This window comes from Pleurodeles waltl, chromosome 2_2 (genome assembly GCF_031143425.1).
Source record: "Pleurodeles waltl isolate 20211129_DDA chromosome 2_2, aPleWal1.hap1.20221129, whole genome shotgun sequence".
Taxonomy (NCBI): domain Eukaryota; kingdom Metazoa; phylum Chordata; class Amphibia; order Caudata; family Salamandridae; genus Pleurodeles; species Pleurodeles waltl.
In genome coordinates this window covers 115,219,782-115,245,114 of record NC_090439.1, presented here as the reverse complement: position 1 = coordinate 115,245,114, position 25,333 = coordinate 115,219,782, and the positions used below count along the sequence as shown (strand labels likewise).

The window sequence follows — 25,333 nt, the reverse complement described above, 5'->3', positions numbered from 1 at the left end:
AGGGCCGGTCAGGTGCAGAGTTCAAAGTGGTGCCCAAAACACATAGGCTTCAATGGAGAAGGGGGTGCCCCGGTTCCAGTCTGCCAGCAGGTAAGTACCCGTGTCTTCGGAGGGCAGACCAGGGGGGTTTTGTAGGGCACCGGGGAGGACACAAGTCCACACAGAAAGTACACCCTCAGCAGCGCGGGGGCGGCCGGGTGCAGTGTGCAAACAAGCATAGGGTTTGTGATAGGAATCAATGGGAGACCAAGGGGTCTCTTCAGCGGTGCAGGCAGGCAAGGGGGGGGCTCCTCGGGGTAGCCACCACCGGGGCAAGGGAGAGGGCCTCCTGGGGGTCACTCCTGCACTGGAGTTCCGATCCTTCAGGTCCTGGGGGCTGCGGGTGCAGGGTCTTTTCCAGGCGTCGGGATCTGGGAATCAGACAGTCGCGGTCAGGGGGAGCCTCGGGATTCCCTCTGCAGGCGTCGCTGTGGGGGCTCAGGGGGGACAACTTTGATTACTCACAGTCTTGGAGTCGCCTGGGGGTCCTCCCTGTAGCGTTGTTTCTTCACCAGTCGAGTCGGGGTCGCCGGGTGCAGTGTTGCAAGTCTCATGCTTCTGGCGGGAATTGCAGGGGTCTTTAAAGGCACTCTCCCCATGTGGCCAGCAACATGTCTCGAGTGTGGCAGGCTGCTAAAACCAGTCAGCCTACACGGGTAGTTGGTTAAGGTTTCAGGGGGCACCTCTAAGGTGCCCTCTGGGTGTATTTTACTATAAAATGTACACTGGCATCAGTGTGCATTTATTGTACTGAGAAGTTTGATACCAAACTTCCCAGTTTTCAGTGTAGCCATTATGGTGCTGTGGAGTCCGTGTTTGACAGACTCCCAGACCATATACTCTTATGGCTACCCTGCACTTACAATGTCTAAGGTTTTGCTCAGACACTGTAGGGGCACAGTGCTCATGCACTGGTGCCCTCACCTATGGTATAGGGCACCCTGCCTTAGGGCTGTAAGGCCTGCTAGAGGGGTGACTTATCTATACTGCATAGGCAGTGTGAGGTTGGCATGGCACCCTGAGGGGAGTGCCATGTCGACTTACTCGTTTTGTCCTCACCAGCACACACAAGCTGGCAAGCAGTGTGTCTGTGCTGAGTGAGGGGTCCCCTGGGTGGCATAAGATATGCTGCAGCCCTTAGAGACCTTCCCTGGCATCAGGGCCCTTGGTACCAGGGGTACCAGTTACAAGGGACTTACCTGGATGCCAAGGTGTGCCAATTGTGAAAACAAAAGTACAGGTTAGGGAAAGAACACTGGTGCTGGGGCCTGGTTAGCAGGCCTCAGCACACTTTCAATTCAAAACATAGCATCAGCAAAGGCAAAAAGTCGGGGGGTAACCATGCCAAGGAGGCATTTCCTTACAATCACCGAGTGAAGAATTAGATTAGTTAGCTAGCAGAACAAGTAAGCTAGAGGACACAATGTTGAAACTGTCACTAAATGTAGAGAAAATGCACATGAACACTCATAGTTAAAAGCCAAGACCGAATCATAGCGGACACCCTTGAAAGATTGGAAAATTGGGCAAGGAGGTATAAAATCAAGATATTGAACATAGCTGAGGGCAGTGACATCAAAAAGTCTGTCATAAACATTATTAAAGATGGGATCTTTCAGGAGTGTTTGAGGGAGACCTAGAATGGGAGATTGAAAGGTTGCATCGAGAATCCTTTAAACTAAATTTGAACCAAAAGAAGCAGAGGCAAATATTTATGAACTTCGATACATATTCTTAAAAAGAGCTAATTCTCACAACTGTTCTTAAAATGAAGACAATTCACACAATGATGTTTTGTGTATTATAAGGTCAGCTGTATGTCGTGTAACAGAAGAAGAAGAATCGTCCTTGGGAATAAGAATGGAAGCAAAACAAAGTCTGGGAATTAAAGTCCAGTTAAGATTTTAGGTGGTATTGAGTCGTGTGGAACAATAAAATGTAGACTGGGAAACACTAAGAGAAAGCAGAAGACAATCAGAAATTTGAAAGCAATTCAAGCTTAATATTCAAAATAATGGAAATGGAAAATAGAGGATATAGAGGCATGGACATAAAATAGAGGCAAGGTGATTAGAGAGAGTTCAAATCTCAAAACCAGATCAGGCTGTTGCCAAAAAATCATGGAGGGCCCCCAAAGGGAGGATTTCACAGAGTGGAAAAAAAAGTCTATACATTTGTTTTAGTAGTTAAGCACCTTTAGCCAGTCTGGGAATAAATGCTGGGCCAACATATCTATTGGGGATGGATAGTACACAGATAAATTGTAGGTCCTAGAACGTGCTTGGGCTGTGCACTAGGAAAAGGAAGATAATTGTAAAGGAATATCATAGGCAGTGCGATGCAGATAGAATACTTTTGCAAGAAACCCTTTTAACAAGTTTAGAATGTAATTTGCTATTTAACAAAGAAAATTGGATACAGCAAATTATCTGTGTGGGTCAATCATCATCGGTCAAGAAAGTAGCAATTGTGATAACAAAAAAATTTAATAATGAGATTGGACACAGATTATAAAGGCAGATTGGTATTAGCAACATTAAAAATCCATAAAATGCTATTAATCTGTGCTGGGTATTATGTTGCTAGCGTGAGCCTCTAAAACACCTTTTTACAAAGTTATTGAATTAAAATATACCAATCATCTATGGAGGTGATTTTAATGTCCTACTGGACAATATTTTAGAAAGGTCAACCATATGACAACATATGTACTCCCTTAAAGTTTCAGATTGGTTTATGGAAATCATGGAATATTTAGGCCTGTGTGAAATTTGGTGGATCAAGGCAGGAAAGCACTGTATACTCTTTTCAATGTTAAAAATATGGACAGAATTCTACAATTGAATATTAGTTGGTTGAGCAGAAATGGATGGATACAATATTACAAATTAAATCTATCCCAGAACTCACTCCAATCACTCCGCAGTATGCCTGGAATTTGTAATGCCTAGCAAAGCGTCCTGTTCTAGATGGTACATTTATTGCCGACTATTAGCACACAAGTGTATGATCAATTAAATTAAGATTAAAATCGAAGAATAAATGAGCCTTAGGTAATTTGTCCTAATGATGTAGAGTGGGAGACTTATACAGCACATCTATGGTGCATCATTTCTAAATGGTCATAAAAGATTCATCAGAAAGGGCGGGAAGAAGAAAAGTTAACGGTTCAAGAAACTGAAAATTTAGAAATGTAGTTCCAACAATGAGACAATCCTATGGAAGTGGAGGCTGCTAAAGGATGCTTGTATGATACAATCAGAACAAAAGGTAATAATAGCCCAATGGAAAACTAAGAAGCTTCAATAGTTTCAGTACAGGGAGAAAAGTCTGAACATATTAGCTTGGAAAGTGAAACCTCAAAAAAACACGGAACTATATGAAGTGTATTCAGGATAGCAGCGATGGGCAAGAGGTAATCTGCAGTGAAAAAAATGTTTTTATTCCATGATTCATTTCAAGAACCTAATCAGGAAAAGATAACAACTGAGTCTGTTAATTTGGAGGTTTGGTAACACTTGGTGCAGCTACTAAGATTAGCAGAAGTTGATCATAGAAGGATATTCCACAACATAAATGAAGACGAATTTGAAGTAGCTTTATCAAAAATTTAAACAGGAAAAGCAGCATGTTCCAATGGAATATCGGACAAACTTTACAAAAGCATAAAGAAAGTTATTTTACCAGTATGTAAGAGAACATTTAATGAGATTTTATTTAAAGAAAAAGAGTGACCTCCATTTTCAGGAAAAGACACCATTACTGTAATTCTCAAAACAAATAAGAACCAGAAAAAATGTCCTATTTCTTTGCTTAATACAGATTACAAGCTGTTTGTCGGGATACTAGCTAAAAAGACACGTGGAAGTAAATGAACCACTGGTACAGGTTGAATAAAAGGGATTTATCCCGGGCAGACAGATGCACAACCTTATCCATCAGCTGATTGGCACAATAGATTTGGCAGCGACACACAAAAAATCCCTAGCAGTCATAACTTTTGATGCTGCCAAAGCTTTCAACCAGGTCGGCCAGGAATATTTATGAGTATGATTAACAAAGTTTGGGATTCATCCCCTTTTTTATAAAGCAGCTAAAGCGCTATAGAGCACCCAGACAGCAAAAATGCTGATAAATGATAACTAGCAGAAATTATTTACATTGGAAATGCGATAAGGGAGGGTTCTCCTTTATCCCCCCATTTGTTTGATTTGTACATTGAGCCCATAGCTTAACAGTTAGACGTGATCATGATATACATCCATATGAATGCCTAGAATATGAAAGGAAGATTGCACTTTATATAGATTATCTTGTTATCTTTACCAGGAAACAAAAAATTGTACAGATATTTGAACAACTGACTTCAAATTTAGATCCTTGTCGGGATATGGTTGGAACGTAGACATGACGGAAGTAATGAATTGTAATACAAAGAATCTTAGAAATTCTGGTAGGGAGGAAATAAAATATCTGGGTATTTCTATCTTGTATAATATTGACAAGATTCTAGCTAAGAACCTAGCTAAGGATGTGGTAGAGATTAATAGGCTACTAAAGAAATGTGCTTCACTATGAAAGCGCAAGCCTTTGCAACAACACTGTTACACACAGCTGCCAGGTTGGCAAACAGAAATTATAGGACTTGCCACAAAGAATTCATGCAAACAGCTGCAATCTCTTTCAGAGGTTACAGCAGGTATTGCAGCTGCAACAGAAGAGTTTTGAGAGTCTTGACATTCTCGTTGTGAAGATAGGACAAGTCACAAAGGTAAGGATGCTGGCACAAGCGTTAGGGAAGAGGTTAGTGGAACCTCACATCTGCAGGAGGAGTGCTAATGGCTGGCTGGACCCTTACAACACGGTGCTTGGGGTGGTGCAGCCTCTGGGGAACAAAATGGCACCGCGATTAGGAATAACAAGTTCACAGATCAAGAGGAGCCCCAGCAGCAGACCCAGATAGCACATCACGGACTGGAAGTAACACAGAGAAGGGAATAGAGTTCTGAACAGTCTGCATGTATTGAAGCTGTCCATGCCACTGCCTTCTTGACTTTCACTCGCTCATCTCAATGATTAGTGATGTCACATAGTTAACACTCTCTGACATGGTCTGTTTAAAGAAGGAGAAGAACACCATTTCCTGATTTCAGCAAACTCAGCAGGAGCTGGAAAGCAGCAACAGGTCTTCAATCTTTGCATGATTTTTTAGTTGAAATTTGCTCATACTTCACATGGAATAGCTGAGCCTGAATCTCTGTAGTTCAGTTAAGACAGAGGGGGTTATTACAACTTTGGAGGAAGTGTTAATCTGTCCCAAAAGTGACGGTAAAGTGGCGGATTTACCACCAGCTGTATTACGAGTCCATTATATCCTATGGAACTCGTAATACGGCTGGTGGTATATCCGTCACATTTGGGACGGTTTAACACCTCCTCCAAAGTTGTAATAACCCCCAGAGTCTCAGCAGGCCGTGCAGTTAACCTCCTTTCCCTTTGAGGTCACAGGAGAAGCAGGTCTTTTTCACAGGCTTGAAAAATATTCCTAAACGGTTGGAAAGAAACAGTTAAGGTTTCCTTCTTCTTCTCTAGTCCTTTAATTGCATTAGCGAAGAAAGCTTTATTAAGTGAAAAAGTCAACTGACTGGCTCATGAGGCCTGCTCACATGCAGAAGGGCTAGCAGATGGGCACAAGTCAACCAGCCACTCAAATGCAAAGATGTCATGTTGGACCTGGTCCTCTCCGCAAGGTCACTCCAAAACCTTTTGCCTTTTTCCCTACACGTTTTTGACAAATTTGTTTTTGCTGGCCTTAGGACTCTATGTAGGTTACCACTGCTAACCAGCGTTAAAGTGTTTGTGCTCATGCTCCTCAAACATGGTTACATTGGCTTACACCCAAATGGCATATTTAATTTACTTGCAGTATACCATATACCCAGGTCCTGTAAATTAAATGCTACTAGTGGGCCTGCAGCACTTATTGTGCCACCCAGTTAAGTAGCACCCTAAAACGTCCCGGGCCTCCCACTGCAGACTGAGTGAAGTTTCAAACTGCCATGTTGGCTTGGCATTACAACCCCCTTTCCAAGCCTTAAACTCTCCTTTTAATACATATAAGTCACCCCTAAGGTAGGCCCTAGGTAGCCCATAGAGCTAGGTGCTGTAAAATTAAAAGCTTGGTAATGTACTTTTAAGTTTTACATGTCCTGGTAATGAAAAGCTCTTAAATTCATTTTTCGATACTGTGAGGCCTACCCCTCCCTCTGCATAACATTGGGGATTCCTTATTACATGTAATAAGCTGCAATTTCCAAATGGGAGCAAGTAACTATTTCATGTTAGGTGTCTTTGGAATTGTGGTGAAGAGCCCTATGTATTGGTAAAGTTTTTTTTTAATCACAATTTAAAAAATTCCACTTTTACAAAGTTGGCATTTTTCTGCCGTTAGTCCTTTTGTGTCTGTAGCCTGGCGTGGACCACATGACTGGGTGTAACTGACAGACTTTGTGAATTCCTCTGAGAGAGTAACACAATAGAGGGATTAGATGTGCCTCAATTGTCCATCTGCTGGCAAGATAATGGGAGAGGAGCTGAGTACAACCTCACTTGCAACTGAATAGTATGCGCCCTGCCTTCATACAAAGGGCCTAACAACCTCACATTGTTAGATGGCGGGGGGGCAGAAAATTCAACTGTACTTCAAAACCATTGTCTAGAAGCTTCTCTCACCTTCCAGAAGCAGGGCATCAGGGTAAAAAATGATGGATCTCGGACACCAACTCTTCAGAACGTGTCTAGACCTGTGGATACAGGAAGAAGGCCTACTCTGCTGTGTGAAGGACTGCCCTCTGTTGGACTACTGCTCTGTTTGTCCCGCTGCTCTGCAACCTTCTGCCAAGGGACAAGTACTGGATCTTTAACTGTCCCTGGAACACGAGAGTGTCTCATAAGGGTTAGTTTGCTAGCCTCCTGTTTAGAGGCCACAGGGGCACAAAATGTTTCCTCTGAACTGAACCTGCACCTGGACCCAGCCTGAGTGAGTCCTGACCCTCAATGTGGTATCTCTCCAGTCTTGGACCCTTGGAAGTGGTGATAAACGTGCCTAGATAGCCAAAATCCGAAACTGGGAAATGTTTGGCTCAAAATTGCTTTGAAATTCAGGAGGAGACTGGAAACAACCTGCTTGCCTATCCGTCAAAGTTGCATCACCCATGGGATTGACTTCATGGCTTCTCCCGCTACGTTCTTCTTTGCAGCAGCAAATCGATCTCTGAGGTTCTTTGCCAAAGGGCTACCGGGCCTCGTGGAACTGTCTTCGGCAATAGCCCTCTGTCCTCATCTCGCTAGAGATTTTCGACTTCCAGACTAAGGGCCTGATTTAAGTATCGACGGATGGGTTACTCACAACGGTGACCGATATCCCGCCTGCCGAAATCTAAATTCCATAGAAAATAATGGGATTTAGATTTTGCCAAAGAGGATTTCCATCACCGTTGTGACGGAGCAACCCATATGCCATTAACTAAATCAGGCCCTAAGTCTAATTGTAGTTATCTTCACAGCATCTTTGACCCAAGGCTATCCAGCAATGATGCTTCCTCTTTGGAAACCTCCTGTTGCCTTACCCCACTGAACTTTAACTTCACATAACATTTTCTCAATAGGTTTTCCAAGTCTGAAGGTAAGCACTGACCAAGCCCAATCCACTTCCTGTATCCAAACCACTCTCCTTCACAGTCAGACATATTTTTCAACTCTGACCTGGCTTGATCGACTAGATGTACATTGATGGCGCCTTGATCATTTAAGCACCAGTTTGTACTAAAACCATTAACATTCATAACTCCAGTTCTACTGATTGGATTTTCACCCTGCAAGGGATTATGGCTGTTGCTTGACCAGGGCTCCCACCCTAGTCAAACAACAACCCAATGTCTAACATGTCCCCTGATTTTGACCTGTAGGGAGCCACTCATTATAGATTACATCCTTACTGTAGGTTTTGGAACAGTTCCATGTCAAAGTTTAGTTGCCTTGGAGATGAAAGGCATCCAATAATATCCAGTGAGGTAGAACACAATCAGGCAGCATGACAAACAATAAGCGATGTTTCTGAGCTCCTGCTTCTTGGGCCGATCAGGCCACAGGGTGCACCGATGAACAGACAACCCATTTATTTTGCATAGGCGTGGTGGGGTGGCCTCTGACTCTCTGTTGTAGTTAGAGTGGTGCTCTTTAAAATGATCTCCCAAGGCTCCTCTAGATTCTACAGAACTTCCCCTATGACATCACTGATGGATTCTCCATTACAATTGGGGAGCTCTCAGAAGCTATTTTGGGCAGGCTGGACAAATGTACACAGTCAGATTACATTGATGGACTGAGTATAGTCAACATATGTTTTCACTAATCAGCTGTACATCTTCAGTCATAAATAACTGGGTTTTTTGGGGACCTTTAATCCTTTAATTGTATGTCAAGGGCTATATGAGCTACACAAATCCAAACTTTTTAAATACCTTCAATAAAGACATGGCCTGGAACAATATCGGAGCAGACTGACTGGTATATCAGTGTTTTCAACTCCTTAAAGCTAAAATAGTGCTGGAGAAACGGGCAAATGCGGGATGTGGTGAAGATATTGCTCCTAGGAGATTAACTGGTCAGAACCCCTTGGGGGATTTACAGTCCCCAAAGGAGGAAGACTTGGGGCTGTTAGAGGAAGAAAAGTGGGGTAAGGCTAAGATGGCACCTTGACCCGGCCATGTATAAGCACCTCCACCTCATTCAATTCAAGTACTTCAATGGGGTATATTAGCAAGATCAGCTCTCTGATTAGTCAGAGATGCTGGTCTGTAACAGGATTTTTTCACGTTGTATGGAGCTGCCTAGTTCTTCAGGAAAATTGATGAAGGATTGCATTCACTTTTTGTTCAATTGTTGATCTCACTCATTAGGGAGGGATCCTAGGTGCGTTGCAAGATTGGGGAGGCTCCAGGGGTGTAAGATTTGTAGTTTGTTTGTGTGTACTCCTGAACAAGTGTGACATTGTTCGTTACTGGTGGGCAATCAAGGTCCATCGATGGAGCTTTGGGTAAGAGGGTTTAACGTGTATAAAAGGAAAATGAGCATTTGCAATGCAATAGGTCTTGCGTTTGCTCGAGTTAGAGCTATTAGCATTGTAAATTCTTGCTGAATAAATTGAAAATGAAAAGTAAAACAGTTGACATAAGTGAGCCAATTCAAAGTGCAACTGTTGCCATGAGCGTGAAGGAGGGACACAAAAGAAATAAGAAGTCCGCTCGCAAACAAATGTATCAGCAATTGTGCAATTATCCATGCTACCGGGGAAGTCTTCAAGGTGGTAACAAAACTCCCACAAGGAGGGGCAAAAGTAAAACATTTACCAATGATAACAAAGGATTTTTGAAAGGCAAGCCCACAAACGAGTGAAAGCAATGGGTGTGAGGTGGGCGTGGTTAAAAGCCCACAAGACTTACAACAGGTCAAAGTGCTTGTGTGCTCTACATAAAGATGATCTATTCAGTCAAAGGATGCCTGGCTAAAACCCCAGAGGATATAAGGGTTTTGGAATGATGATTACTTTGGTTGGCCAGAAGTACACTGTAATGAGCTGCTTACACTACCCGCCTTACAGATAGTTGCAGACATTACACATTATGGATATTTTTCACGCTGCCATTATGTTACATGAAAAATCAATAAAATTAGTAATAAAAAAGTGAACATTGCTTCTGAGTAAATTGAAAATACATACCTGGTTGACATCATGGCGCTTCAAGTTCTCTAGTTTCCACTCTAAAAAATACACAAAAGAACACATAAAGCAACCAAGTAAGGATTGATTTTTCACTGATTCAGTAAAGCGGTACTGCAATTTCTATATTCCTCTTTGTTGACCTATCTGAGGTACAAATAAATAAAGGACATGTACACAATAAGGATGTTATTCAGAGAAAAATGGATTGTGTGCATTTTTAGAAGAGTGGACCTCCTTTCAGCAGCTGTATGGTCTATAGTCATCTAATGCGATTTTTATCAAAAAACAATACCCAACAAGCTCTGGGAATCAAGGTGGTTATAACATAACTGTGAAAAAACACACATTTAACACCCCCCTTCTCAAATGCAAAGTCTGTTAGCCTGTGTTGACTTTTACATCATTCGTGTAGAGCATTTCAGTTGTCCTACTCATGTTAACATTTTAACAACTGACAAGAAGCAGTACAGAGTCAGGGCTCCTCAGACATAGGGCAAAATATCCATAGTTATTGAAGACTCAATTGTCGCAAAGGTCCAGCAATGAATCAATGGGTTAAAAAAAAGCAAAGTTGGACTGACACACACATTTTAAAGAATAAAAACGTTACAGTTGCATATTCCTCCTACTTCACACTGTAGACTAAGCTATTAGAATTCAAAGACAACAAGACCCAAGAGTACTTGGAATTGAGATAATCCGATCCCTGCTCTGGGAAGGAGGGATTTATAAGCTCTCCCAGAGTATGATAAAGTTGGGACTTCTCTAATTTACAGAGGTTCTACTGGGCTTCCTAGAAAGTAGCACTTAATGAGTGGGTATTTTTCTTGCAGCAGGACCCATGTCTGTCTAGCGACAGAAGACCTTGGCTGTATGAGCTATCTCAGAAGTATTTATGGGGAGGGACAATCCAATATCCCATTTTCTACCCATAAACACCAAGGCAGTGTTGCTGGTGTGGAAATCTGCATTGTACAAATACACCGGTACAGTCTTTTGATTACATGGACACCCTTGTGAAAAAGTGTGGTCCTGGTTAACCAGGTTAATCTGAGCAGGTTTCTCAATTAGAACATGATTGGGATATCTAAGGTGGGTGACATTTAGGCTTTAGAAGGTATGAAAACATCTGTGTGCTTATGCACCAACTCCGCTTTGAGGAGTCACAAGCCTTCGGTTTTCTAAAATGGCACATGCCTTAGGAAATTATTCAGGGGTAATGTGGCGTACAGGCCTTTTCTCAGCTCAAGAAAAGTGGTAATATCAGATCTTCTGCACCAGAAAATGATATCTATGACATAAGACAGTGGTAAACAATGCATCACACTGCCTTAATACACTCAAGGACTGGTGGGAAATTGACCAATAAATGAGGAATGGGTTAAGTCTTTGAGTTACCCTAGACAAGATGGCATGCAGTCAGGGTTCAGGCTGGTACAACTGACAGGTCTATGCTGCAGTTCACCAGGTTTGCCAACACCACATACCTGAGGGCCTGTGGTCAGGAAGGCATGCTCTTCCAAACACTTCAGCAATGCCCTTTAGTTAACTAATTCTGGGATAAGGTTCAAATCCACCTGTCTGATGTTCTTGCATTTCCAAAGAAATCAATCTTTATGGGGGGTGTACTGTCCCAGTCTACGCTGGGGCCACCAAATTACATCTGCACCATAGCACAAACAGGGGCAGTGCATCTGACATTTGAATCTCTTTGTGTTTTTTTTTAATTTGGTGGTGGTTGGCCAGTTCTGGAATCGGGATACATCCCTCATCCCTGGGACCCTAGTTTTTTGCCCTCCCCAGGCAGGAGGGCAAATACAACAGATATCCTCATTACAAGAGAGAGGGAAATTTGGATTCCTTTGTGTGTAGTTTTGACATTACCCTGCAGAGACAGCAGTCTTGGGAGAGCAGGACTTAGTAGAAGGGACCACTGCTTACTCTCTTCAATATTTCTCAAAATGAGGAACATTATTTTTTTAAAGCAGAATCAGTCCCTTAAAGGAACATGGGCTGCTTAAAACAGAAATGTTTCCTAGTTTGGGACAGCAAACACAGGTATTGTAGTCAGCTGCTCTTTACAGGCATCCCTGTGTTTCGTCTCAGGTGATCACAAATAGAGATCTTGCTAATTAATATTCATTATGCAGACCGTTTAGTGACCCTCCACCAATAGGGTTGTCTCCTTTGCTCAAGAAAAATACCAGCTATTAGTTCATGTTTTAAGATTCTGCCAACGCCGTATATTTTACTTAAATAAGCCTTTATATAAAATCAGTCGCAGCAGGCGGCGGTGCAATGAGGTGGGGCGGGGCGGGTTATGTGGAACAAAACATAATAAATACATACGGAACAAAACAAATTTAAAAAAATAAAACGTATCTCAGCATCACAGCTCTTCTCCTCTCCGCTGCATGGCAGGCAAGCACAGGCTCCCAGCCTGCCCTGCGGCCAATCCTAACGCTGTCTGAGAGCAGCATTACGATTTGCCGAAGCACCCTGACTTGTCGATCCCAGGCAGACTGGGAGTCTGTGCATGCTCTCCCCAACCCGGCAACAGAGTGCCAGGTTAGAGAGAGCTCAGTGCGCATGTGTGTTTGGCTGGCCTGAGATGGCCGGCCAAACACACAAGCACTGACGGGAGTGCACACCACTCCCCTTCATGGTTGTCATTCCCCCCATGGTCCTGCCCCTTTACCGTTTATTATCGTTTTTTATCATTTATTATCGTTTTATTTTTAAGGTTTTGCGGCTGCTGGCGGAGGAGCCACTGCTGTATAAATATCTCTGTGTTCTTTTGTAACATGGCTTTGCCATATTTGTTTACTTTATCAATCATAGATGTTAAGACAGCTGTTGAAAACATTTTAATGTGCTTTCTTCATCTATTTACTTTAAGTATGTACTGAGAAAAGGGAACAAATACCAGTCACATGATTTTTCTACGTTTTGTACCACCCGAGACATTGAAATACCAGTCATATGAGTAAACAAAAAGAAAAACCCTACAGGTGACCGGATATTTTGCCGTGCAGCCTAATAGTACATAGGCGACTTTACAGAGAGGTCGCAAATAGTCGTGTGCACTTTGCACCGGCTATTTGTGACCTTTTGTTGGTACATAGGGCCCTTTAGGTTCTCCTTAACTTCCCAATACTACTGTGTTTTCAGAGCCAGTGGTTTGCATCCGGGGGCAGCTCCCTAGTTAGAACAGGGAGTTGAGCATTCTACCATTTTAACTGTTCTTCAATATTCAGCGTCTGCAGGGATATGTTCCTCTGGAGAGCTTTAATGAAAGTGAAACTTCGTAATGTCAGAAAACTACAGCAGTGAAAATTCAAATGAACTGTCTAAGTGAAAGAAGACTACTTCATTGAAAACTGATCAGTATCTTACTAGTAAACGAAGACTAGAAACGCAAATCAAAGGTGCAAAGACCACACCTACCGCAATACTACCGGATCTTAATGAAGGTACACACCTGTGGAAATGGATGTGCTGATTTGCCAGAGTAAAACAAAGTATTTCTCCATGACGTTGTCTGTCAGTGTAACTGAGAATTGCCTATATCTATTACATTATTTCACGTTATACGTTTTCTGTATAGAATAGCAATTGAAAAAGACTTTCCAACTTGACGTTTTTGGTTTCTGAGCTAGCAGACAGTATTCTGTGACTCTAGGGTTCACTTGAACAGAGCATCGCTTGGGAGGGAGGTAGAGGTGGGACATCCAACCTATCAATCTTCTGCGAAGTGCAAGTTAAAGTGTGAGGAATTAGGGGATGTAGCTCGGTTAGTAAGATTGGAGAGAGCTTCAGATTTCACAACAATCACGCAGCCATATCTTGTTAACTTACTGTAGTGTCCTTATACTCCAGCAGGACATGAGGAGGACCTAGAGGGTTTGCAGTACGATTGATCGTAGTACTTAAAACAAAATTTGTAAAATAACCAATATTTTTTAAGAACTTCAAAACAGAGAGGAGAAAGAATGTGCACGTGTATTTTAGTCTGTAAATGTATGTAAAATTTCTAGGTGACGTCCGGCAGACACTTCACCATACCCGACTGAAAGCACATGTTCCAAACTATTTACTCAATAATACATTTATTGGGGGGACTGAATATACGGGGTGTCCCTCTATGTGGACACATTACTTTTATACCTTGCGACCAGTGCTTTAAATGGGCCGGTACTCTCCGGTACTGAGTACCGGCACTTTTTTATTTTGAGAGGGAGAGTACCGGCATATCTCGAGCAAAACGAAATACTTTTAATTGGAGAGTACCGGCACTTCTCAGAAACAAGCAGGTACTCTATTATAGAGTACCTGCACTTCTATCTTTCCATTTAAAGCACTGCTTGCGACGTTACCACAGACCTCACCCTGATCCGGCACACTCAAGGACACTTTGCCTCTGCCGCTGGGTGAACTGGTCGAAATCACCGGTTTACCCGCTGTGCCCAGTACAACCCCGCAATCTGAGGTTAGGTGAGGCTCACCTTTATTGGCGCCCAGCTGGAGTTCGATACCTTGGGATTCATCTATACCACATCCCTGCCGCTCTTTTCGACGGACATGTAAATAAATCTTTACTGCAGATTAATTAAAATCAACGCAAATATATACACTTAGAACATCAAGGAATCGTTAATGCACTAAACGCAGAGAGTGCAAACATTATAAAACCAATCATTAAAATCAATTAAATCCATGCAAACGGGTGACAGCTTCAAAGTGGATAAGAGGGTTTACAGTTGGTTACGACATCTGCTGTTCCTATGTGCGAAAGAGCAGGATGGACTGCTAGGTGGACACATGCCTGATGGATGGAGAGCGGCTATCATGACCTGCGATTCTAGGGATATGCTATAGGGCTTGTTATTTACATTACGGCCCACTTTATAGCTAGTCAATATACCTATACTATCGTCACAGTGGCTAAAAGGTAAAAAACTTTAGAAGCATGTAGTTTGTGTTTAAACAAGCAACAACAAAATAAAATAATACCACAGTGATTAGTCTCTAAAGTGCAATTAAGAATGTGTAAGTCAGCTTTAAAAAGTCACTATTTGTCCGACATTGAAGCTATGTTGCCCTCCATTAACCCACATTAGCACAGGTACTCCATAGTACTATACCATTATTTAAGCACAAGCTAATGTGTTCCAAGGGGGTAAGTGGAAAGACTGCTCTTTGCTGAATGTTATGACCATTTAAAAGCACTAAGACAGCAGACCGACTTGCTAAGATGAAGCGCCTTCAAGGCGGGGCATACCAGCCATTGTCGCATGCGAGAAACCATGGGGCGGATGCACAGAAAGTGAAGTACACTTTCTTCCAAAAGACCACATAGACAGTTAGAGTCCAGCCAGGTTTGCTTCCAGCTCGGAACTTGGTCCTTCAAGGGGAAGGCGCCCATACGAAGTAAAAGAAGAGAGTATTGACCAGGTGCAGCTATATGAGTGACAAGGTGTGGTTGTGGGCACCATGATGAGTAGGAATGGAGAACTGATCAGCCGTGCCTCTTTTCCGGCCAAGAGTGCTTTGTCTGATGTCCAGTAATGCAGTTTTGAGGCCTTATTAGTGATTTTATTTTAAAAGAAGTATGATTAATTTGTGACTCCCATGCGCTGGTCAGCTTTAAAATGGCTAGTGCTCGTTGGACTACCAATGGCCATGAGTTTTTCTGTTTGGTCGTGGACTCCATCTCCAACCAACACTGGGCAGCCAGTGAATCAGGTGGTGCAGACCTGAGCTTCCTGCAGAGTTTTAATATTGCTCCCAACCTGACAGAGGTTTGGTCAAAGAGGCCAAACTCCAGTCTCTCCTGTGCTTGGGAAATTTGAGCGGAGAGGCGGAAAATACGCTTAAACAGAGAGGACTGAAGCTGGTTTAGGATGGAAGCATCGTTCCCTTTCAATAACACTGATCCATAGGTCATGGATGGGAGAAATTTGGCCCTGATGACCTCAAGCAGATAATCCTGAGATGTGCTTCCAAGTTTCTTCTGCAGTAAACCAAATGCAAAACGTAATTTCAGGGCCAGCGCTCTCCTATGGAGGAGGTGATCCTTATAGGATAGTTTTGCATCTAAAAGCACTCCCAAATATTTGTAGGATTTCACCTGCTCCAGTTGGTTTTCAGCCACCTTCCAAGTAAATTTGCTGTAGAGAACATGCGGACTGGCAGAAAAATGGATGACTGTTGTTTTCTTATAATTATGTTCCAAGCCCAGAGTTTCGGTGTACACGGTTGTAAGCCGATCAGGGTCTGACTTAGTAGCACTATATCATCTGCATATTGCAAACAGTTCACTGGTACCCCACCTAGTTTAGGTGGTTCGTGCTTCACGTTGGACAAGAAGGTGGCTAAATCTGCCGTATAGATATTAAATAGGAATGGTGCAATGACACATCCCTTGCTTAAGGCCAATGGACGCTGCTATCTTCCGAGTAGGTCTATTATCCTTACCAATTTTAACCTGCAGCCAAGTATCAGACTACAGATTCAGTAAGCCTATCACCCCTGCCAATTTTAACCTGCACCCAAGTATCAGAGTACAGAGTCACAACAACTTACAGTAACTTAGTTGGAACTCCTTGCCTGGCCATCTTGGCCCACAACAGATTTCTCAGGACCCTGCCAAATGCTGCTTTCCGGTCCAAGAAGCAGGCATAAAGATTAGCTTGTTTGTTTATGGCTTTTTCAGGAAGAAGAGTTACTGCTAAGAGATTGATCAATGTGTTTGATCCTGCCCCAAATCTGGTCTGGGTTTTGGGTATGATGTTTTCAACTGACTCCCAGGCTTCCAGATCTGTTAGTAAATTGGAGGAAAAATTTTTGGCCTTTACATCAATAAGGGCAATTAATCCATTTGATCACATGGATATACAAAGCGATACGCAAGCTCATGCACACCCCCCTGACAGCCCTTTGGCACCATTGGGAAGATGACTTTGGAAGGCTGCTACGAGACAAGGAGTGGAACACAGCGCTCCAGTTCCCTATTTTAAATTCTTGCTTTAAAAATATACTGACCCTCATAACATTGGCGGTAAAAACTGCCTACCGCCGTGGTGACGGCCGCCTAAAGACCGTCGCCACGGCTACCAGCCGTCCACCGTATTATGATCACAGCCGGATTTCCACCAGAAGGATGGCGGAAATCTGTCTGTGGCCATGCCGGCGGATGGCGGTAAGGTGGCGCTGCTGCCAGCAGCAGCGCCACGCCAGTAGACTGCCGCCAGCCATATTATGACCAATAAGACTGCCTGGCATTGTTCTGCTGGCAGCAGCGCCCTGTCCCGTCTCCTCCCAGAGGACCCCCTAAACACAGGTAAGTGGGTGCTCCAACAGCGGAGGCGGTGGGGGGTGTTGTGTGTGTGTGTGTGAATGTTTGTGCATGCGGGTGTGTGTTCCCTGTCAAATATGTGTGCATGTGTGGATGTGTGAGTGCGTGTATGTTGTGTTGTGTGAATGCGTGTCTGCGTGTATGTATGAAGGTGGGTGCGGATGTGTGTGAATGGATGTATGCATGGGTGGATGAATGTGGGTATGGGTATGTGTATGCGTGTGTGAAGGGAGGGAAGTTAATGAAGGGGGGGTTGGAGAGGAAAGGGAGTGGGGGTGAATCTGGGGGGGGAGGGGTGGGGAAGACCTCTATCAGTGACCGGGAAGGAATTCCCTGTCACTGATAGTGCCTACTGCCATGGTTTTCGTGGCGGTAAAGAAGCCACAAAAACCACAGCGGTAGGCGGGGTCATTAACCCATAGAAGGTCGCCCGCTGGGCTGGAAATTGATAACTCCAGCCTGGCATCCGTTATCGCCGTGGCAGTCGGTGTGGTACATTAGCCAAACCGCCAATGTCATAATATGGTGGAAAGTCCCGCCAGCCTGTTGGCAGTACTTTCCACCATATTAACGCCGACCACCAGGGTCATAATGAGGGCCACAGCTCCTTGTCCTCCACAGAGCCTATCTGACCCAAGCGTGTTTACACCGTTATTTCCCAGGCATGCAATCAAGCTGCCCACGCTGCCCAACTCAGGAAAATTATCTCACCCGCATGCTCTGGTTCTGTCCAGCTCTCCAAAGCTACTGGCGCTCTGTCCACTCCACGCTGCAAACCATTACAGATCACACGGATCTTGAAACGTGAGAGGCTAGCTCCCTGGGCATTTTTAAGCGCACCAAGCGATGGAAGGTGCGGGCCCACTTTGCATACTTGGCACTCCTCCTCACAAAGCGAACCTTGACACTGCATTGGCGCTCCCCTACATCTCCCCCATATCCGCCTGGCCTGGCACATTAAGCAAGTGGGGTGCAGCAGAAGATGCTCACTGATACAAGAATATCTCCCCAAATGGCCACACTTCTAACACATTTCCAACAAGAAGTGAATGCATCGCCCCCACTTCACAGCTTCGAGCACCTAACGCACCACTCTGCTTCATCCTGATACTTCACAGCTGGAAGGAACGTAACAATACATTACACTTCAGGCAGCAGCCTCACTGACTGCCTGCCCCACCTTCCGCTCTCCTATTATATTCTTACATACACGTCTGCTCACTCTCTTCAACTTCACCCATCCCGGGTTCCAACCCCTCTATTCTTCTGTTGCTTTTCAACTGTTTTATCAGGAAACACAATGCCAACCAATCATCCGACACACGTCATAGTTTGCAAAACTCTTCAGCGAGATGATGTTGTTCTCACTTCACTCATCGAAAAGCATTTCCCCAATCAGTTTGTGTAATCCTGTATTGCTGAATGTTCACTATGCATTTCCTCTTCCCTTGTTTGTAACCTGTATTTGAAACCTCAATAAAAATATTTAAACTGAATACATTAGGGGGTGTAACACCCTGAACACCCCACTGAAGCTAAGCTGCTGTGAGCAATCTCCCTATGTCGGTGCTCTGTGGATCTTGCTCTCCTCCATCTTTACACTTCAGTCCATGGTCTATACCGCAAATTTTCCCTTCACATTTTTTGGTAGAGGGGTTGGGCTCAGTATTTACCATCTAGTAACTGTGAGGTATAGCATTTTAGCGTGTATTTGGCTGAAGGACTCAAAGCTGTACGAGTGACATGCCTTTCACCCTTCCGCGTGACCCATGTAATGTGCGTCAAAGTTTAATTATACACAATTTAGTAGTTCCAGGATCACTCCATCTTCACATGTTCTTGTCTCGAAGTTTTCGGTCTATTCTGCACTTGATCTCTGTACTCTAGTGTTCTAGACTCTCCTATCGAAGGGTCTCTGTGACTCCTATTACATCTGACATTCGTTGACTTTGTAGTCAGTGGCTTCCTTACACGTCCTGATGTTTAGTAACCTAAGTAATGGGATTAAAAAGGCTCTTCTATGGTCATTATATAGTTCACAGAATAGAAACATATGCAGTTGCTTTTGCACTGTCTGAGAATCACATGGGCAGGGTAATAAATCCCTAGAGGTATATGCCTTCAATGGGTAAGCAAACAAAAAGTGTGCCATACCTAAACAAAGCCTCATCAAATAAAATCTATAATGTCATGGAACATTTAGTAGATAAGGCTCTATTTTTGGAGTAGTGAATGAAGGGAGCTATGCTGCCACCATACCTTTCCCCAAATTACACCTCCATCTATCCTGTGAGATTTTTACATGCAACTCATTTTTAATCAGTACACCAACCTGTTTAGCTATAGTCCTTGGATTGATAAAAAGGTCTAATCTCTTAATGCTACCCAAAGTTTCCTAAATATACATTAACCGTGTGCACCTTTGCACCCCTTCCAATTTAATACAGCCAAGATCAGTGACTGGGTAAGAGCCGCTTCTGGACTAATCCAGAAGGACAACCACAGAAATACTGGGGCTAACTTGATCATGTCCTCTATGAAAGGAAGTCCCAGTTCCTCATATGGAATAACACCAGGTACACAGTTGGGAAGTGAGAGCAGACTCCTAGGTAATTTATTTTCCCTTATTTGCAGAGGTAGTGTGCCCTCTATAACCCCAAATACATGCGCTATATGTAGCAATTGTTGTAGGCCTTGCATTGTAAATTGTAATAATTGGTTTAAGTGGCTCACAACCTAATTTGGTGATAAATTTGTTCAACGCTACCACCGCCTGATTATATTACGTGACCCTAATTTCTTTATGATGGTTCCACTTACACTCGCTATCAATGAGGACTCCCAAGTAGGTGAATGTGGTTACACAATTCAGACGGCTATTTTTGATATAGAACCGGGGGACCCTACTTTTAGGGCGGTCGCACACCAAAGTATAAAATTTTGCTCTGTTCGTGGTCAGACCCAACAATGCCATCTACTCCAAAAATGTATTCAGCAGCTTTTGGAGCCCCCTCCCTGTTCCTGCCATAAGGACACCGTTATCAGCATACATTAATACAGATTGTGGTCTACCACCGATCTTGGGGGGTCCGTCTGTACCTCTGCTAGGGATTCCGCTAGGCCGCTGACATAAAAGGTAAACAGAAAGGGGGCCAGAACACACCTGTGTCTGACCCCCTTTCTACCCTTAAAAAAACAAGAAAATTCCCGCTCTAGCCCATATCTAACCTTCGCTTCCACATCATTACGGAGCTGCGCCAACAAGTGCACTACATTAGGATTTGCTCCTTGTTTAATCAGCATTGCCCAGAATTTACTCCTGACGACATTATCAAATGCCGCATTTAGATTCATGAATGTCAGGTATAAGCATCCTTGCCTGGCCCCTACATACTTTTTTCACAACAAGTGGAGGTTCAGACATTGGTCAACCGTCTACACCGCCCTCCAAAACTATACTGTGCCTGAGAAAAAATATTGCTGTCATATGCCCACGATTCCAAAAGATCTAAAAGAATCCTGCCAAACATTTTTGCCGTAGTGTCAATGAGATGGGATGCCAGCATGCAGTATGTTTCCGATCACCTTTTTTGAAAATTGGGACAATAGTAGTTTTAGACCAAGCTAGAGTAGGAGCAGTGGTTATGGCAGCTCTAAAAACATTAACCAGAATTGATGCCCACAGATCTGCACTGTTCTTAAAAAGTTCGGCTGGGTCACAATTTGGCTTTGGGGCCTTATTTGGGAGTGAACTGTTAATTGCCAATATCACGTCACGTCAGTAGGATTCTCTGTTCCCTCTATCACATATTCCACACAGTCATCCACATTGCATGAGTAGATCTTTGTAAAGTGAGTGATCTAACTATGTTCCGGAATAAGAACCTCAATGCCCTTGTTTATATTTGGAGCAAAAAATGGAGTATTAACTACTTTCCAAAACTGTGCCATGTCATTCACAACCAAGGCATCCACTAATTTCTACCACGCCTCCTCTTTAATCATCTTTTTTCTCAGTGCAATTGCCTCTTTGTACTGGGCTCTGCACTTCATAACTTCGATCTGACTTCTTGGAATGGCCTTAAAGGCTCGTATAAGTTCAGCATGGATTTATCAAACCATTTAACTGGTTTATTTTGATCAGGCTGATTTAGTGAAGTTAAATAAACATTAACAGATGCACAGATATCTGTGAAGGCACCTGAGTTGGTGAAAATTCGGTGGTTAAGCCCTGCTCAAATCTTACCATGTTATTACCAAGCAAATGGGATACGAAAGCTTTTAAATCCACTCTTTGCATTTACATTGCACACCTTTATTCCTAATATATTCGATAGAGAATCTCAGTTCCTGTTCACCCACTCTCATATATCCATTATAAATTGCAAGAAACAGCAGATTAGGATCACTTAATCCACTGGTAATTACCTGGAAGGCAGCCACTTTATTAAACCCAGACTTTGACACCATTATATGGTCGATCACTGAACCTCGCCCCTGCCTCCGCCCCATAAAGCTTATATCAGGAGCAGTATGATTAGGTAAGATATCGCTAGTCAAGACTAAATCATAAACGTTCATGAGATTATTTAATTTATCCCCACAGAGGTTATGAGTAAAATGTGAGTAGTTGCTACAATCATTAAACAATGCCACACACACCTTACTATCCCCAATAATACAGAGGGTGGCATTAAAATAACCACCCCACACAATTGCATTATCCTTATCCATTGAGGATACAATTTCCTCAATACTATTAGAGAGGGAAAGTATGATTTGAACGTTAGCTCTAAAGAAGTTAATATGATGGAAATTAACTATTAACATTGTAGGGCTACCTTTCAAAGATAATACTACTAACTGATAATAGGGGGAGTTAGTCTGGAATTTACCCACTTTAGCTCCTATGGAGATATTAATCAGAGTCATCAGACCCCCGCTACTTCGTCTGGCCGGGGTCCGTTTCGCCAAAGTTGTGATTGATTGAAACCCATTAATATGAACATCTGAGTTGGTCCATGTTTCATGTAGGCAGACTAACTGTCGTTGTCGAGGATCCAGTCGACAAGGGCTTGAAATGTGAAGTCTGGCATTGAGGATGTTTTGCACAGTCGAGGCGATGCATCGGTTTAGAAGAACTGCGAGGCTGCGATGCGAAAACCTGCATTGTCATTGAGGCTGCCACAGAAATTAGATTTGCAATGCAAGGGCCTGCGTCAGTTAAGCTTCACACAGCAGCAGTTCCGTTTCAGGCTGTGAGGTCAATGTGGAGTCCTTGCACCAAAAGACTCCTAAAAGCAGAGGCATTGCATCGATTCTGCTTGGGTTCACACCGCGCAACAGAGGAGATGCGTTGGTTTTGCTGGATCCCCAGATGGACTGGCAAAGCACTTTCAGGCCCACTTACAAGGGTTCAAGAATGGGGTGGCACAACTTGGCAGGATAGGACTCACAGATGGCAGAACAATGTTCTGGGTTCAAGGTTGTTGGAGCCTACTATCCCTGAGACTTGTCAGCAGGCAAGCCAACGAGCCCAGGGAGTCCCTCTGGGGTCCTGGGTTCAACAGATGCAAGTCCAGTCCTTTTTACGCAGGCAAGTGGACAGCAGGCAGCAAGTCAGCACAGCAGGGCAGCATTCCTTCAGAGCAGCAGTCCAGCAGAGTGACAATCCTTTCTGCAGCACAGCTATCCTTCTTCCTGGCAGAGTATCCACAGGTCCAGAGGTGTACTGAAGAGTTGATGTCTGGGGTCTAATAAGGAGCAGCTCGCGGCTAGAAGAAGGGGTGGGGGAGGAAATTAAATTTAAATTAAAACTCATTTTAAAAACCCCACTTACCTTAATGCTGTGCTCCGCTCCTGCTTCTCCTCGCTGCAGGCACAGGCTTCCAGCCTGCCCTACGGCCAATCCGAATGCTGCTCAAAGCATCATCAGGATTGGCTGGGAGCGCCCACCCAGGGCGCTACCAGGCAGACTGGGAGCCTGTGCAGGCTCTCTGAAGCACAGCAGCTGTGTTGCTGGGCTGGAGAGAACCTACTGCGCAAGTGGGTTTGGCCGGCCCGAGACAGCCGACCAAAAACACATGCGCTCTGAGGGGTAGTGCTCAGCACTCCCCCTCACTGCTCATCATCCCCGTGGCCCACCCTTTTACCAAGCAACGATAATTAAAAAAACAGATTATTATTGTTGTTTGGTAAAAAGGTTTACAGTTGCCGCTGCTGGCAGAAGGGGGGGGTGGAGGCGACGCTCCTCCGCCCTAATGGAGAAGCCGCTCCTGGGTCAAATATATATACCTGGGCCTTCCTTTGAAAAGGGATAATAATCTGGAAGTCTCCCTTTGAAATCCACAGGCATCATGCCATCCCTGTCCTGGCTCCAGACTAATTTCAGAGGTTATGCAGCCCTTTGTGTGGACAATGGACATGGTCTATTCAAGTGTAATTAGGGATGTGCCCAGTTCTGCAGGCACACCTAAGCTCCATATTGTGTGTGACCGTATAGGAGGAATACGCAAAGTCCAACTGTCAACCACACCCAGTCGTGTGACCCAGAGACAGGCTACAGGCGCTAAATGGCTAGGGCAAAAAAATGACAAATTCTACATGTGGGACTTTCAAAACTATAATTTAAAATCAGACTTCGTCATAACAGATGATTTTTCAATACAATTCCGAAAACACCAAACATGAACTGGTTATTATTATTATTATTATTTATTTATAGAGAGCACTGTCACCTAAAAGGCATCCTGGGGGAAAAAGACAACTGCACTAGAAGAGACAGCAATTGCAATTAATGGGGGAATAGCCGGGTTTTCAACGCCTATCTTCACCTATATGGAAATTATCACTTGTTAGATGTAATATTCACCTCCAATGTTAGCCTAGGGGAAAGGTAGGACATGCAGTAGCGAAAAACGAATTTAAGGGTTTTTCACTACCAGGACATGTAAAACTTAAAGTACATGACACACTTTCTAAATAACTCTGCCCACTGCCCTCTGGGCTGTCTAGGGCCTACCATGGGAATAACTTACATATATTAACAAGCTTTGGTAAATGCATTAGGTTTTCCCTATTTCATTAATAATAAGCTGTTTTTTTGTTTCAAGTTGTAGCTTGGTGAGCAGTTGTGCAATATAAGTTACTGAAGCTCTGTTAAGGTGTTATGATTTGTTTATCGAGAAAGGCAACATATTTTGCTGTTAGTGGTGTTACTATAAAGCACAGAGATTATGTAAAGTGCGGAGGACAAAGAAAAAAAAACATGCACCAACAAGTAAGCTTGAAATGGGTGCAGCTATAGAAAGATTAAGAAAAGGGTAGAGGAAAAGGCAAAAAAGCAAAGCAGGCAAAACATAAAGTCCGGGCCATCGTGACGCTGTTTTAAATCAACACGCCCTCATGAGAACATGACAAAAGTTTTAAAAGCTCAATGGTATTTCTGTGCACATATGAGAAATGTGGTTATGTTACTTGGAATGCATCACAAAAAGGGCTGATGAAATTGAAAAGCATGTGGAGACAGAAATCACTCTCACATGGATTCAGACACTTCGTGCCACTCTGTAGATGCCACATAGCTGCAAGTGCTATGCAATGGTTCAAAACTTCGCTAGACTGTTTATCATTCTGTGTTTCTAATTGGAGATGGTTATCTTCAACATTTAGCATTTTTTTCCATCTTTCTTTACAATTAGCCACTGTTATGGAAAATTGTCTGCCACCTCACAACTGCCTTGTATGCTTCCCATAGTATCACCTTAGAACTGTGTGCACATTTTTATGGAAATAGTCCGGGGCGGCTGGTGTTCAAGGGCTAAGGGGCAGCGCCCCTAGCCTTTTCTGACCTTTCTAGTGAAGCATATATTTAATTACATGATGAAAGTAAAACATTTTCTGCACAACATTTTCCAAGTGAAAGTTGTGCACTTTGAAAAGCCCCACTGCGCCTGCGTGAGTATGTGGCTGAAAGCTGCACAAGTAGGGCTGACAGGGCTTGCCCACGCAAAGCCCTTACGTTTTCTCAGAACGCAGTGACGTCCTTGGCTTATCTCCTCCTCCACCAGAAGCCCTGATAGTAAACAGCCTGGAGTGTTTTTTGTTCAGCCCGGGATTCTGAAAACTTCATGCCACTCCGAACCCTTTCCTAT

At 43.6% G+C, this 25,333-nt stretch overlaps 1 protein-coding gene across 2 annotated transcripts in view; it reads right to left on the bottom strand.

Annotated features, from left to right (window-relative positions):
* The window catches only part of PIGN (phosphatidylinositol glycan anchor biosynthesis class N), a 988,499-nt gene that overhangs the window by 748,673 nt on the left and 214,493 nt on the right, over window positions 1–25,333 (bottom strand). For both annotated transcript variants that reach the window (XM_069219499.1, XM_069219500.1), the window contains one exon: window positions 9,821–9,861. In XM_069219499.1, the coding sequence (XP_069075600.1) occupies window positions 9,821–9,861 (41 nt within the window). The remainder of the gene's footprint in view (window positions 1–9,820; window positions 9,862–25,333) is intronic.